The 13,387-nt window shown below is 41.8% G+C and overlaps 5 protein-coding genes across 11 annotated transcripts in view; 3 read left to right on the top strand and 2 right to left on the bottom strand.

The window, feature by feature from the left end:
- Window positions 1-48: 48 nt before the first annotated feature.
- LOC137584916 (uridine phosphorylase 1) lies at window positions 49-2,228 on the top strand. Of its 5 annotated transcripts, none has more exons than XM_068300515.1 (6): window positions 49-96; window positions 823-852; window positions 918-1,038; window positions 1,301-1,645; window positions 1,721-1,862; window positions 1,939-2,228. In XM_068300515.1, exons 2-6 carry the CDS (start codon window positions 842-844, stop codon window positions 2,226-2,228), a joined length of 909 nt encoding a protein of 302 aa, XP_068156616.1. In that variant the 5' UTR covers window positions 49-96; window positions 823-841. The 5 variants fall into 5 exon arrangements, with proteins under 5 accessions (XP_068156616.1, XP_068156614.1, XP_068156615.1 ...); XM_068300513.1 differs by having other exon boundaries at window positions 49-107; XM_068300514.1 differs by having other exon boundaries at window positions 50-115.
- Spag1 (Spag1 axonemal dynein assembly factor) lies at window positions 2,211-3,984 on the bottom strand. The gene is made up of 5 exons (XM_068300510.1): window positions 3,624-3,984; window positions 3,131-3,567; window positions 2,946-3,073; window positions 2,760-2,887; window positions 2,211-2,697 (listed from the first exon to the last, which is right to left on the bottom strand). Exons 1-5 carry the CDS (start codon window positions 3,891-3,893, stop codon window positions 2,269-2,271), a joined length of 1,392 nt encoding a protein of 463 aa, XP_068156611.1. The 5' UTR covers window positions 3,894-3,984; the 3' UTR covers window positions 2,211-2,268.
- Window positions 3,985-4,326: 342 nt separating this feature from the next.
- On the top strand, window positions 4,327-7,848 carry dgt1 (dim gamma-tubulin 1). Of its 2 annotated transcripts, XM_068301961.1 has the most exons (5): window positions 4,327-5,185; window positions 5,253-5,445; window positions 5,505-5,668; window positions 5,724-6,124; window positions 7,537-7,848. In XM_068301961.1, exons 1-5 carry the CDS (start codon window positions 4,675-4,677, stop codon window positions 7,690-7,692), a joined length of 1,425 nt encoding a protein of 474 aa, XP_068158062.1. In that variant the 5' UTR covers window positions 4,327-4,674; the 3' UTR covers window positions 7,693-7,848. The 2 variants fall into 2 exon arrangements, 1 of the variants encoding a protein (XP_068158062.1); XR_011033647.1 differs by lacking the exons at window positions 4,327-5,185; window positions 5,253-5,445; window positions 5,505-5,668; window positions 5,724-6,124 and adding an exon at window positions 6,131-7,476 and having other exon boundaries at window positions 7,537-7,673.
- A 48-nt stretch (window positions 7,849-7,896) lies between these two features.
- The window catches only part of Cad99C (cadherin-99C), a 34,621-nt gene continuing 29,130 nt past the window's right edge, over window positions 7,897-13,387 (bottom strand). The window contains exons 8-12 of the mRNA XM_068301952.1: window positions 10,120-13,053; window positions 9,516-10,061; window positions 9,336-9,454; window positions 8,517-9,275; window positions 7,897-8,447 (exon numbers count right to left, since the gene is read on the bottom strand). Coding sequence (XP_068158053.1) covers window positions 8,315-8,447; window positions 8,517-9,275; window positions 9,336-9,454; window positions 9,516-10,061; window positions 10,120-13,053 — 4,491 coding nt within the window. The 3' untranslated portion in view covers window positions 7,897-8,314. The remainder of the gene's footprint in view (window positions 8,448-8,516; window positions 9,276-9,335; window positions 9,455-9,515; window positions 10,062-10,119; window positions 13,054-13,387) is intronic.
- Window positions 9,665-13,387, top strand: part of Atg16 (Autophagy-related 16) — a 69,555-nt gene continuing 65,832 nt past the window's right edge. Inside the window, exons 1-2 of one of the 2 annotated variants that reach the window (XM_068301954.1) lie at window positions 9,665-9,738; window positions 9,804-9,885. The gene's annotated coding sequence lies outside the window, so the exon portion shown is untranslated. The remainder of the gene's footprint in view (window positions 9,739-9,803; window positions 9,886-13,387) is intronic. The other variant, XM_068301953.1, reaches the window with a different exon arrangement.

Here is a 13,387-nt window from a genome sequence, read left to right as displayed (position 1 = left end):
CCAGAGACCGGCATAACATGAAAATGAGCGTTCAGTTCATCGGGAGCATTCGAGGTGATCGCATCGCAGACTAATACGTGATTTTTCTATTAAATAGTAGGGTTTGTGTATGTGTGTATGTATATGTATGTGGTTTGTGTGTTCTATTAATATGTTTTAAAAAACATATCTATATCTTATTTAATAGTGATAGCTATATATTTAGCTGACATTATTTATCAGTGCTGATTACTGACTGATGAAATAGTTTTGTTTCAATATTCATGGAAATACCTTACGACTATTACTAAGAACTATCTGAGGGTCAGTAGATTCCAATTAGTAAACAGATCATCAACTTTGTGTAACAAAGATAATTCAATAACTAAAGAAACAGTTTGATTTTGTTTATAAACATATTGTTATTTACATTCATGTGAGGCCCAGCTGGCCTGTAAACAAAACCTTCATAGCAAAAGTGAAGAAATTTCAATAAATGTGAAATTCATAGGTATACATACAATAGTATGTACTGTATATAACTGATAGATAGTTGCTGATAAGATTGTTGCCAAGGGAAAGGTTTTTCTTTAAGTTTAATACAAACGTGTGAATCCTATCTACGTTTGTTACTATTTTAAATTTATGTCTTTTAGTTATGCTTGTTTATTTCATGCCTAATCTATAAGTTTACACCTTTTTCTTATGTAAAAGCTAAAAATTTGATCAATTGAAGGTAACACAACAATTGCACTTTATCATTTAACATCAGGCAGATTAAAGATTAAAAATCCAACCAAACATATCATCAATTAAAATAGTAAATGAAATTATATTTTGCAGTTTGGAAAATAATTTAAAGATGGCAAAGAGGTATGTAAATTATTTTTGTGAATCCAAAATGACTTTTATTTCTGATATATACTTTGGAATTATAGTGTTGAACTGAAGAATCCTCACTTGAATGCTATGAACTCGGACTATTTGTATCATCTGAATATCAATGTTCCCAACACCAAGGACACCAGCGAGTTTCAAAAGCAATTCGGTGATGTCAGAGTAAGTGGACCAGAGTAAAAGTAACTATTTACATTGAAATCAAATTAATAAACAAATTAATAAAAATGGCCATTCGAATTAATCGCAATAAACTTTAAGAATTTTGAAGCAGCAATGAACAAATTGCAATCAGAACTAATTTTAGCTGCATACAAACGAGATAAAGAAACAATAGTCAAAGCCACCTGGAGGTTGTGTCTCCTGTGAATGAGTCAGATAAAATATTAGCCTACATTGAATGCTCTATAAATTATCTCTTTAGGTTGTATGCGCGGGAGGTACCAAGAGTCGAATGTATGAACTAGCGCTTCATTTTCGAGATCTACTAAAAATCAAAAAGGAAGATAGCGAGATTGTGGATTTGAGTGAATCGGGGCATCGCTATGCTCTGTTTAAAGTTGGTCCCATTCTTTGTGCCAGCCACGGGGTGGGCTCATCCACATTCAGTGTGGTGCTGCACGAGTTGCTCAAGTTGGTCAAGTATGCAAAGTGCGATGATCCTGTTTTCATACGCGTAGGCACATGCGGAGGTGTAGGTGTGCCACCTGGCACCGTGGTGGTGACCAAGAATGCCTACAATGGATTGCTGCGCAACGAACATGAGATCGTAAGTTGTAACAAGATGTTGCCGCACTTGGAGGCACTTGGGTTCAAGTGGATTCTTTCTTTCTGTTCGTTGCAGTTCATACTTGGTGAACGTGTGGTGCGACCAGCTAAATTTCCACAGAATGTAATCAAGGATATTCTGGCATATGGCGCAAGCGGCGATGATGATTTCCAGATTATAAGTGGCAACACAATGTCCACGGACTGTTTCTATGAAGGTGGGAATGTGAGAGAGGATTCTCAGAAGTAATACTTACTCCAGTTCTATGATCTCTCTTTCGTATACTACTTTAGGGCAGGGGCGAATCGATGGTGCCATCTGTGAGTACGATGAGAACGCTAAGATGTCATTCCTCAAAAAATGCCATGAACTTGGAATATGCAACATTGAAATGGAGGCCACGATGTTTGCATCGGTGACCTACCACGCAGGGGTCAAGGCTGCCGATGTTTGTGTGACCCTTATTAATCGATTGAATGGCGATCAAGTTGAGATCACCATGGAGACTAAGAAGACTTATGAATCGCGCCCATTCCTTGTGGTGGGACGTTACGTTAAGAAGCTGTTGGAGGGAACCACATAATGCGAGTTTATTCATTTCATTTATATTCCATTTTACTTCATTAAAGCTCTTCGATGAGAGTTTTGTTGTTATCAGCACGGTTATTGGCCAGGGGCATGCGGAGCATGGCTGGAGAAGACTCGGCATCGGTAAGTTTCTGGATTGGACTTTGTTGTTTGACTGATTCTTTGCCAACAAAAGCGTCGGAGGCATTAAGGATCTTATTTTTCACCAAGCGATTTGGTTTCACCAACTCAGCTAGATCATAATCTTTAGATGGTTTAGTAGTTTTTGGCTCCACCATTTTTGGACTCGCCTTTGGATTCGCTTTGGGCTTTGGCTTGATCTCCGGAGGAAGTTCCTCAATGGTCAAACGTGTGGCATGGGCTGGGGCTATTTCGCCCAGTTGCTTGTGCAGTTCTTCCAGAGATTTCAAGGCGCAGGCATTGCTAGGATCCAACTGCAGCACTCGCTGATATACGTCGTGCGACTTTTTGGAAAAATAATCTTAGTTTTCAACATAATTTAAATTCACATTATTAAAACACTCACCTCTCGACGTCTTCCTTGACCATAGTTGGCATCGGCGAGACGAAGCAGAGCCTTAATATTATCCGGCTCAATCTCTAAGCAAGCTTCGCAGTCCGAAATAGCTGCCAGATAATTCTTGACTTTCAAATCTAATCTTGGAAGCAATTATGAAGTTTAATGAAGTTAAACTGGGCTCGTTTTACTTACGTGATATGGCTCGATTATTGTAGGAACGGCTCGCATTCTCTGGGTCATAGATTATAGCCTGGCTGTATTCCTCTATGGCACTTTTGTACTCCTTGCTCTTAAAGTATTCATTACCGCGCAGTCGATGCCTTTTGAAAGAGATGAAATAAGCGAATTATTAGCCCAGACGAATAACTTAAACATACTTTTCAGCTAAATGATCCCGCTCCAGCTTGCTTAGTTGGTCGAGCCGAGACATTAGGCGTTCCTTTAGGCGTTCGTTGTCATCAGTCTTGTCATCTTCCTTCTTGGGAGGAGCCACGTTCTTTAGATTTTTTTGCTCCGCTTGTTCCTTGGCCCGTTCTTCATCCAAATCCATACGTAATATCTCTACATCAGGATCGTATTTGTCCCATTTATTATAGTCGGTGGATTTAATACGATTTTCAGATGATTTCGTAGCGTTGGTTGTTGGCACAGACGGGCTTGGAATGGGTTTTGCCGGTTCCGCCTCTGTAGCTGATTTGTCTGTGTCTATTTTGCTTGGTGTTCGCATGGGAGGAAGATTCGCTTTTAAGGTACGAATATCCTGTTTCATTTCATTAAGAGTACTATCCTTTGACTTGATGTCATGAGTCCAATCCTTTACAAAGAGAGAAAATAATTAGAGCTTTATTTATTTAATATTCGTCTACTCACATAGATGGGCTTCAATTCTTTTATGTCGAGGAATTCGCTTCGTTGTATTGGTTCTTCGTAGCGAAATAATTGGCTGTTTGGCTTCAATTCCTTTAACTTATCCTCGGCACAACGAGTTAGATCCGGATAAAAGCCTTCTTCGCCGGAACGCAGAATATTAACAATTTTTTCCATTTCGCGAGCATTTCCGCATTTCTTTACATATTCAAAGTCTAGATGAGACAGTGGTATATTGTATTTTTCTATAAGACTCTTTCGTTTTTGTTCCATTTTTACAATTTCTTTACAATTTCTTTAAGTCTATTTTGTTTCGGAAATGTGTTTATCGATCAAACATTTTCCTCCGCCTACTTGAACACAGAAAATCTGTTTAGCTTAAATTGCGCGCTTAAAAATGAGCAGTGCCAACGTCGAAACGATTGTCGAACAAATGGTGACAGCGTCGAACCAGTGGGTGCAACACACAGGCAACGTCGACCCAGTGAGCGCAACTACAACCGATTGCAAGTAACTCATAATGAGCCGATCAACGCATTATCGAGTAAGCGAAGTCAAACAATTGGTGGCAACGTCGACCCAGTAAGCGCAACTTCAACCGATTGCAAGTGACTCATAATGAGACGATCAACGCATTATCGAGTAAGCTAAAGTTATCGGTCAATTTGCCATCGCTATCTCTAGCTGTCCGCCATCAGTGTTGCCGAAAAATTGTCGCGAAAGGAGTTATCCTACAGAAAGTTAAAAAAAAGTGTTTAAAATTAAAAAAGTGTTGATTTAAAGTAAATTCACCTCTATTAATTTAATGTTGTTATCATTTCGTGCACATGGAATAATCGCAGCACATTGAAAAAGTTCGGAACTAACAAATATGTGAGCAATGCCCTACAAAGTAGCCTAGCTAAAAAACGGCAGTTTCGATATCACTACGGAAATTGGCGGCGAGGCGAATTGAATAGAAATCGCCGCGCTAAACACAAGCACGCCTCCAAATTGTTGAAAATTTACATAAATCGCAACGAAATTAAAAAAAAGAGGATTAAAAGCAAACGCAATGTCTAGTTTTTCGCCGAACCAAATGCGGCAATGCAGCCGGATGTCGGGCGCACAGTGTAATCCGGACAAAGAACAGCAGCTACGAGACCAAATCCACAACGAGCTGGCCAAGATTAAATACTGCGCCAATCCAAGCTATGAGTGTAGCCAAATGCGTATTGAAGGGTCTGACTATTGCATCCGTCATATTTTGCGCGATCCCCGTGGCAATTATCGTCAATGCTCCCATGTGTATTCGAATGGAAGAAAATGCTTAAATGCTGTGGCCAAGTTTGACAACAAGAAAGAACAAATAATGACCACCCTGTGCTTTGAGCACAATCGCCAGACACAGCTGCAGAAGACCCACTTGTCCGTTGGTCGTCTCCGGAGTCGTGTTGAAACAAATGAGACACTTCTCAACAGTCTCGCCCACCATGTTAATGTGGATGATATCAAACCCGACTTGCCAAAACCAGAACCTGATGATGATGAAATCGATGTGGTGTCGCCATATGTTGTGCCATTTGGTAAATATTAAATAATACAAAGTGATTGTTTTAAACTTGAATAATATTATTTGTCTATTGCGTGCAGTAAATCAGGACCATCGAAACAGCATTGGACATATCGTAACCAATGTGCGCAAACGTCCCCGTGTATTGGATTATGCTTCGGATAGCTCTAGCCAAGATGAAGATCCACCATGTCTGAGAAATACAGCCAAAGATTTGGAATTCTATGAATCCGATTACGAAAGTGTGGACTCCGAAGATGATGATCCCCTCAAGTAAGTTTGTTAGAGAAATTTAATGTTGAATTCAAACTGAAAAAATCAGTTTTCTTTAGGCATGCTGGTGTCTACACTCGCGCTGAAGCTGTTCGCATTGGCGAATCAAAGTTAATTAAACTCAGGGGACTGTACATGGAGCAGTTTACCCACTTGCAACAAGTTCTAAAACAACGTCGACGCAAATATCTCCATGAAATACGCAGGGAACGGGAGACATACTGTAGGTTAATCACCTTAAATTTGTCGATCTAAATGTTTAATGTTTTGCTTTCCAGGCAGCATACATGACCAGCTCAAGGAAACGCCACGTGAGCGGCAACTTTATGAGCAATTAAAGGCCTTAAACAGCTATCATCGCCGCCAGGGTGTGGAGGCAGTGTTATATAAGAAATTTAAGGAAAAGCGGCAAAGGGACACAGTGCTCATTCAGAAATCGAGCAGCACTCCTAAATGTGTTTTCACGGAGGGCGGTGTCAAGTGTGGAGAGCGGACATTGCCTTGTTGTAAGCATTGTCGTAAACATATACTGGAAGACAAGCGTCAGGTGCTCTTTCGAGCCTGTGGGGTGGAGCGCAGCGGTGTTGTGTGCCAAGAGCCCGTGGCCAGCATTTTGGAGGATTCTACTTGTGTCCTACATTTAAGTGTGGCGACGGCCAAACGCCAGTATATACAAAAGGTGCGTTAAGAGTTGAAGGCTGAGCCTAATACTACCACTACCACATGTCTAACACACACACACACCACCCCTACATCCACAACCACATGCACGATCCCATAATATATCGAACAAATTTTGTGATTATGCTTAAAACAAAAATAATGCTTCAGCCACACTACTCTACATATAGATATATATATATCTATATATTTATATATATACACGTACATATATATACTAAATATATAAACCGCATAGAATAGTCAGTAGATCGCTAGTACTCATAAAAGAGTAGTTAAGGCAAAAAACAAAAACAAACAGATAAAACAACAACACACATGAAAACCTCTTTAGTACGTATATTTGCCGTATTATTGTGATGATCAATGAAAAAGAGCTTAAGTTAGAACACTATTTGAATAAATGACCGACGTCTCTCCATTCCCTAGTTTTATGAAAAGCCGACCACAAAGCCGCTAGTAAGCATTTTCGCATCTGCGCATGGTTGTGATGTACGTGGTGATGTTGGTGTGGATGGTTTTGTTGTCGATGATGACGACAATTCCTATTCTGAGATGATGCCTGTGGTTGATCGTACGGAGAGCGATAAAGACCTTTTCGACCTGTCAGGTGGCTTATTTGATTTTGATGTGAGCACAGCCGAGGACTTGGCCAAATCTTTTGATGATGATTGCACTTTATTATTGGACATTGAAGACAGTGAACTGGGCCTGGAGCTTGGCGATAATCATAACCTAGACAGTGACACGAATTTCGATTTAGGCGATACTGGACATGAAGATCCGAATGTCATGTCTCTTGATAGTCCCTACACTGATATGCCCATCAGTCCTTGTACCGATATAGAGGATACCGAAAATCAAGATCCAAATGCGATGCAAGTTTCCAATTCCTTTTCCGATATCAAGAATACTGAGTTTCAAGAATCCAATGCAATGCCGTTTTCAAGTCTCTTCTCTGATGTAGAGCTTAATGATAATGATCAATATTCCAATGCAATGCCGATTTCAAATCTCTTCGACATAGTTGACTATAATACGAGTGCAAGTGAAGATTCCAATGCACTGCCAGTTGCAAATCTGTACTCCGATGTCGTTGACTTTGTTGAGAATCCAGATCCAAATGCTCTATATCCAAATATTTTAAATGAGGCTCCATCCGGCTCTAGTGGCGTATGTCCAAATCCAAATCCAGATCAAAGTTTTCAATTAAATGAATCTACAAATAGTGTCTGTGAGGTCTTGAAGATACTCGAGGGCATGGAGGAAATGCCTTGGTACGATGCGCTGCTTGACTAGAGATCCATCCACTTCAATCAATCAATCAATCAATCATTAAACCTACTAACTGTAACAAAATTTATATTTGTCAATGTCTCACTGATCTTACTTCCTCTTCAAAACCCATAGAAATGCGAATCTGAGACAGAAGAAGAGGACCAAGTAATCAAAAAAGAAGACCCTTCAATTCAGGACAAGAAACACCCAGCGGAAAGCATGCAATATCTCGATGACAACAAACATGGTTTGAGACATATGGTGAAAACCGAAGGGTCATCATCATAGACTCAAATATTGAGATTCTAATGGATACCAAATCAAGTTAGACGAATAGATTGTGTTAGTCAATATGTAAATTAGTCAACTCCATATATTCTATTATAATAACATAAGCAGTTTTTTATTAAAGCATCTTTCGATGCATTCAAATATCTCTTGCAATATTACAATTATAATTATTTACAGTTATCAATTAATTTATCAAATATATTTCCATTAATTTTTGTTTAATAAGTATACGCGAATGCCAAGATTTTTACCTAAGTTTAACAATCTTATACAATTTTTGCTAATGGCATTTCCATACTAAGTATTAATAATGATGACTTTTATCATCTCACACGGCTCTCTTAAAATTAAGCTAAATCTGATTCGATTCATTACTTACAATTTAATGACTGCAGTTGGGTTTTGTTTGTGTTAAATTAATGCACAATTATCAATTAATCTAATCAGTTTTTAAATGCTTCCGATATCAATTCCCCTAAAGTCAAATATTTACAGTTCTGAATTCAATAATGGCAACTGCACTTAAACTATTAGAAACGTACACAAAATTGGCAGCTAAATAGAGATTAATTTTAGTACATAAGTATATACACCGAATGTCATGTGATCGGAGGTTGAATTATAGCTCCGTGGTCGTTTCCACCTCGGATCGATCTAAATCGTTTAGATATGAGAATCCCATTTGACCATAATCGCGTTTGCCAAACGAAACATTCTCATTGGTGCTGCTCAAGTGATTGTCCCCATTGGATCTGTCAGAGATTACAAAAAGATTTATATATATATATATGTATTTCAATTTTGTAGAGTTAAACTCTTACCGTTGGAAAAGTGGATTCGTAATAGGAACCTCGCCGCCAAAGACGCGATTATTATGATTGTGGTTGATATTGCGACCCAGAGTATTGGTCATCAAATCTCCACCTCCAGAATTATCGCCGGAGACATTGAGCAAACCAACGCCACCGAAAGTATTGCCGCGTCTGCCCATTGTGCTGTAGGCATTATTCTGGGCATTAGCCAGATTGTTGCGACTTGACGTGTCCAATTTGTACCCTCCGTTCTGGTAATGATTGATATTCTGATGCTTGATCCGACCCAGGGTGAGGGTGCCATTCGGTGGAGGTGATCCCAAAGGATTTGCATTGTTACGCGTATTCATCTCTAAGGTGCGATTGAAGGTATTTTGTCGATTATTCATGGTCAGATTGTTATTGTTCATATTTAAATTATTGAGATTATTGTGTCGCCGGAGAGTGGCTATGGTTGCCGTTGTGGCATCCGATTGGGATGGACTGGATTGACCACCAGCACCAACGTTGGCATTGCCACCGTTCTCCTTGTGGGTTATATAGCTAACATTGTCCAAGGAGAATGCATGATTCTTGGCACTGAAGTCCAACTGCAGATCATCATCCCCATCGGGTGGAACGGCCATGGCAAGCATTTGGGTTTCATACTCCTTCATGTTGGCCACTGTATCGCCAGCATTCGAGGCCTGGGAGTTAACGATGACCGGATCATAACGCGTAGGACTGGGCGTGGAATACTGACGCATGCGCTGCTTGAAATTTTTGTATCTGAATGAAATGAGAAATGATAAATGTAGAAATGCTTTGAAAATTTCTTTTAAGACTTACTTCGACCATGAGATGCATATGTAGATGATGCCAATTGTACCCAGAACCAGTATAATAATGGATATAGCAATCAATGTGAAGGGAAAGACCTCATCGTCGATTGCTATGGCGGCCTTGACCTGAAATTGTGATAATTAATTATATTTTCTTCCATTATTTCCCTTCTTTCAGGTAAATTACCTTGTGAACCTGCTCCTTCATTTCAATTGGGGCATAGATGCCTTCGGCTGTGGCCCGTGCTACTCCTGATGCGGCAAAATTGAGTTCCGCCCGAGCTGCTGGTTGCAGCAATGCCGCTTGGACCGCACTGTCGTTGCGTTTCAGTAGCTGCTCTGTCTTGGGATCAATGAGATAGAACCACACATCTGTGGCCGCTGGATTCTCCATGATGGTGCCATTATCTGTAAGGAACTTGCGACTACTGAAGCGTTCAATTCCGCTGACTAAACCATTGGATTTCTCTTGCAGCAATTCCTCCAGCTCTGAGTAATGAATGCGCAAATCACTTGGAGGAGCATCGGAGAAGGCCAAAGTCATGCGATTGAGATCGGTGAGTCGATTAACCACAATACGTGCTCTAGTTCGGTGTGAGCCCATTTCCTCATTTGCCTCTGCATTATCTCGGGCCTCCACATAGAAGACCATGGGAAAATTAATATCATTGGTAAAAGGTTTAGCTGTGCGTAGAATGCCGGAATCTTCGCTTATCATAAAGTAACTAGTGGGCTAAAAAAGCATAGAAATTTGAGAAAATGTTAGTTTAAAAATTCATCAAAATTCTTACCAATCCCTCATTCTCATTAATGTTGTTATCTTCTTCGTCATCGTATATCTTATAACGGATTAGTCCAAATTTGCCCGAATCCCGATCAGTGGCCCGCACTTGCAGGATGCTTGTATCGATGTCCATTTCCGTGGTGACAACGGCATAAAAGGTGTCCTTACGTCCACGCAGGCGATTGAATACAAATTCGGGAGCATTATCGTTTTCATCTTGCACAATAATCTTAACTGTGGCATGATCCTTGCGAGGATTCACGAAAAATCTATGCGACACTAGACGCAGTTGCAGGGTATATGTTGTCCTATTCTCGAAGTCCAATGTTTGCAACAGCACAATTCCGCAGCCATGATCCTCAGAGGTCAACTCAAACATGCCCAACTCGTTGCCCTGCACGAATTCACACTTAAAGGCCGGCATGGGCATATCCTTGGAGGATTTTCTTGCATTGACTATCTGCACTAGTTTCAGTGTACTATTCACACTAGTAGACTCCGGCACACTGGTGGTGTAGCTGTCATCGCTAAATGCCAGACCGATAGTCTCGGGATTCATAATGCCGAGGCCGCTGTCCAGTTTGTTGGCATCGATTTTACTTTCCCCATTGGGGTCCAGCAACAAGTGACGCACATCTACGCGCAGTTGGGCCACTGAGCTGAGTTGAGGTTCGCCCATATCGTACGCCCTGATGTCCACTTGGTATTCTGTGTCCTCTTCCTTGCGCAGCTCATCGCGTATACGTACAGCGCCGGTATCGGGGTCAACCTGGAAATATTTCAAGGCCTTGCCGCGGCCAATTAGCTCATAGCGAACAACATTGCCTGGAGAAGTGCCATCAGCATCAATGGCCGGCATGGTGGCAATAACCGTGCCAATGGGCTGATCGTCGTTCACAGTCACCGGCTCGGGTACTGTCAAAAAACGAGGCGCCACATCGTTGCGATCTTCCACCTGGACAACCAAGCGTACCGTGTCGCCCGGGCCATCTCCATCATTCTCAATGGTACCGACAATCAGTTCATGTTGACGTTGTTTCTCATAATCGAGTCCTTTGCTGGTGGTGCGCACTTCTCCTGAGTTCGGAAGAACCTTGAACAGCTCCTCATCGCCCTTACGCAGAACATAGGTAATCTCTGGCATGGAATCAGGATCAAAAGCCTGCACAGTAGCCACTAGATAGTTGGCCTCGTTCTCCGGTATATGGACATCGATTCGAGCGTCACTAAAACGTGGCACTTCGTCGGGCAAATCCCGCACCATTACTGTCACACTGGCCGTACCCAATCGGGCATCGGGTGCTCCATCCTTGGCTGTAACCACAAACTTGTACTCATTTTGTTTCTCGTAGTCCAACTTCTGGGCAGTGCGTATCTCGCCGGACTTTCCATTGATGGCGAAGGGTATATCCGTGGGTATGGAGTAAGTGATCTCTGCATTAATTCCCTCATCCGCATCGGTGGCGTGGACAACCCCAACAAAGGTGTCCAATTGACCCTCATCCACTTGGAACACATATGGCAGTGTGGACTCGTCGAATTCGGGATTTTTGTCGTTGATGTCAGTCACCTTGATGTTTACTGTGGCGCTGCTGGACAGGCCGCCATTATCTTCTGCCTTCAGGATCAGTTGGTAACGTGTCAGACTCTCACGATCCAACTTCCTAATGACTATGATAACTCCATTCTCCTGGCCTACAGCGAATTGTCTCAGATCATTGCCAGAGATTATAGAATACACAACTGGATCGTTTTCCGGATCGTCGGCGTGGACCACTGTGACGGTGGAATTAATTTCAGCACCTTCGCTAACTTGCACCTCGTAGATGGCCTTTTCGAAGCGTGGAGGTTTCGTATTTGGTCCTGGCGTCACACTGACCTCAACAATGGCCTGGGAGGAGAGACCTCCAATGTCGGTGGCCTGCACCGTGATGCTGTATTGCTCACCAGCCAATAGACGTCCATGAGTCTCGATTTCTCCCGTCTGTTCATTAATAATGAACTTCTGTGCCCCATTATTGGATACGTGATAAATGGAGTAGGTGACGACGGCGTTTGCGCCTTCATCGTTATCGGTGGCATTTACCTGGGTCACCAGACGTTGCTGATCTCCGGCTGTTATCGATATGGGTGCCACCATGGCTAATTTTGGAGGATTGTCATTGACATCTCGCAAGTGTACGGTTAAACTGAGCGGAGCACTGGCCGCATTGGTGCGTGGTTCCCGAGCCACCACTTGGAACTTGTAACGTCCAGGCGCTGGTGGATCACGATCAAGATTCTCTTCATTCACCACCAGAATACCTTCGCTTGTCACATTGAACGATGGTGTGGTTAGCTCATAAATATAATCAGGTTTCGGATCCCCCTCGCCAAGATCAGCATCTGTGGTGCTAAATGAAATTGGTTTACCCTGAGCATCGAGAACTTTCGTGCCAATAGGTGAATTCTCATCGACATAACCGTCAATTTCGGAAGAAGAGATCACCGGAGGATTGGCATCGACAGGCTTTACAGCTATGGTCAGTTTGGCTGTGGTGAATCTTCGTGGTGCCGGCGATATTTCTTCCGCGCGCACAACTATATCGTATTTCTTAGCCGTGGATGTGTCTATGGCCTTTGTTTGCTTCAACACCCCAGTCTCCTCATCAATTTCAAAATAATCGGCATAGTTCCCAGGCATTCCACTGGCAAAGCTATAGCGTATTCGCGAGTTGATCGTGTCGAGATCCACGGCTTGTATTCGTTCGGGCAAGACATTGAGCACGCCTAGCAAAGAGCCAGCTGGCACTGAGGCCGTGTATTCCGGATAAATGCAAGCTCCATCGAGCAGCACACAGCCACGATAGATAAACGAAGGATCCAAGTCATCGGAATCGGCAATATTTACAGTCAAAGTTGTCGTTGAAGACAGACGATCCGAGGGATTACCAGCACGATCCTACAAGAGAGGAAAAGGAGAAGAAGGACTATTTTATAAAACAAGCCTACAAATATTAAGACTTGAAATGAAAACTAGATGTCAATATTTCCACTTGGCATAGGCCAAGCATTTTCATAGGAAAATCCACATAATATTAATAGGAAACGATGTCAATTCCGATTTAGACCTTCAATTAGGCTGAATCTATTGGCAGTAAAAACTGGACTTAATGGACTAAAGTTAAGATACCCATTTTTGCTACAGTATACTACACTTTTCCACAGAGAAATTGATGAAAACGAAATTGGATTTCTTTGCTCCATTCACAGAAAAAGAAACTGAAAGACAAAGA

Source organism: Drosophila tropicalis, unplaced genomic scaffold (genome assembly GCF_018151085.1).
Source record: "Drosophila tropicalis isolate 14030-0801.00 unplaced genomic scaffold, ASM1815108v1 contig_878, whole genome shotgun sequence".
Taxonomy (NCBI): domain Eukaryota; kingdom Metazoa; phylum Arthropoda; class Insecta; order Diptera; family Drosophilidae; genus Drosophila; species Drosophila tropicalis.
Note: the sequence above shows the minus strand (reverse complement) of the source record. Positions and strands in the feature narration are given on the sequence as shown.

Coding starts and splice junctions, on each gene's coding strand:
- LOC137584916 (XM_068300511.1), top strand. CDS start 110: ATGTGTGTATGTATATGTATGTG. Junction 853..917: donor AATTTAAAGATGGCAAAGAG/GTATGTAAATTA, acceptor TTGGAATTATAG/TGTTGAACTGAAGAATCCTC. Junction 1,863..1,938: donor CACGGACTGTTTCTATGAAG/GTGGGAATGTGA, acceptor ATACTACTTTAG/GGCAGGGGCGAATCGATGGT.
- Spag1 (XM_068300510.1), bottom strand. CDS start 3,893: ATGGAACAAAAACGAAAGAGTCTTATAGAAAAATACAATATACCACTG. Junction 3,074..3,130: donor CGGGATCATTTAGCTGAAAA/GTATGTTTAAGT, acceptor CTCTTTCAAAAG/GCATCGACTGCGCGGTAATG. Junction 2,888..2,945: donor CAATAATCGAGCCATATCAC/GTAAGTAAAACG, acceptor TTCCAAGATTAG/ATTTGAAAGTCAAGAATTAT.
- dgt1 (XM_068301961.1), top strand. CDS start 4,675: ATGTCTAGTTTTTCGCCGAACCAAATGCGGCAATGCAGCCGGATGTCG. Junction 5,446..5,504: donor GAAGATGATGATCCCCTCAA/GTAAGTTTGTTA, acceptor AGTTTTCTTTAG/GCATGCTGGTGTCTACACTC. Junction 6,125..7,536: donor AACGCCAGTATATACAAAAG/GTGCGTTAAGAG, acceptor CAAAACCCATAG/AAATGCGAATCTGAGACAGA.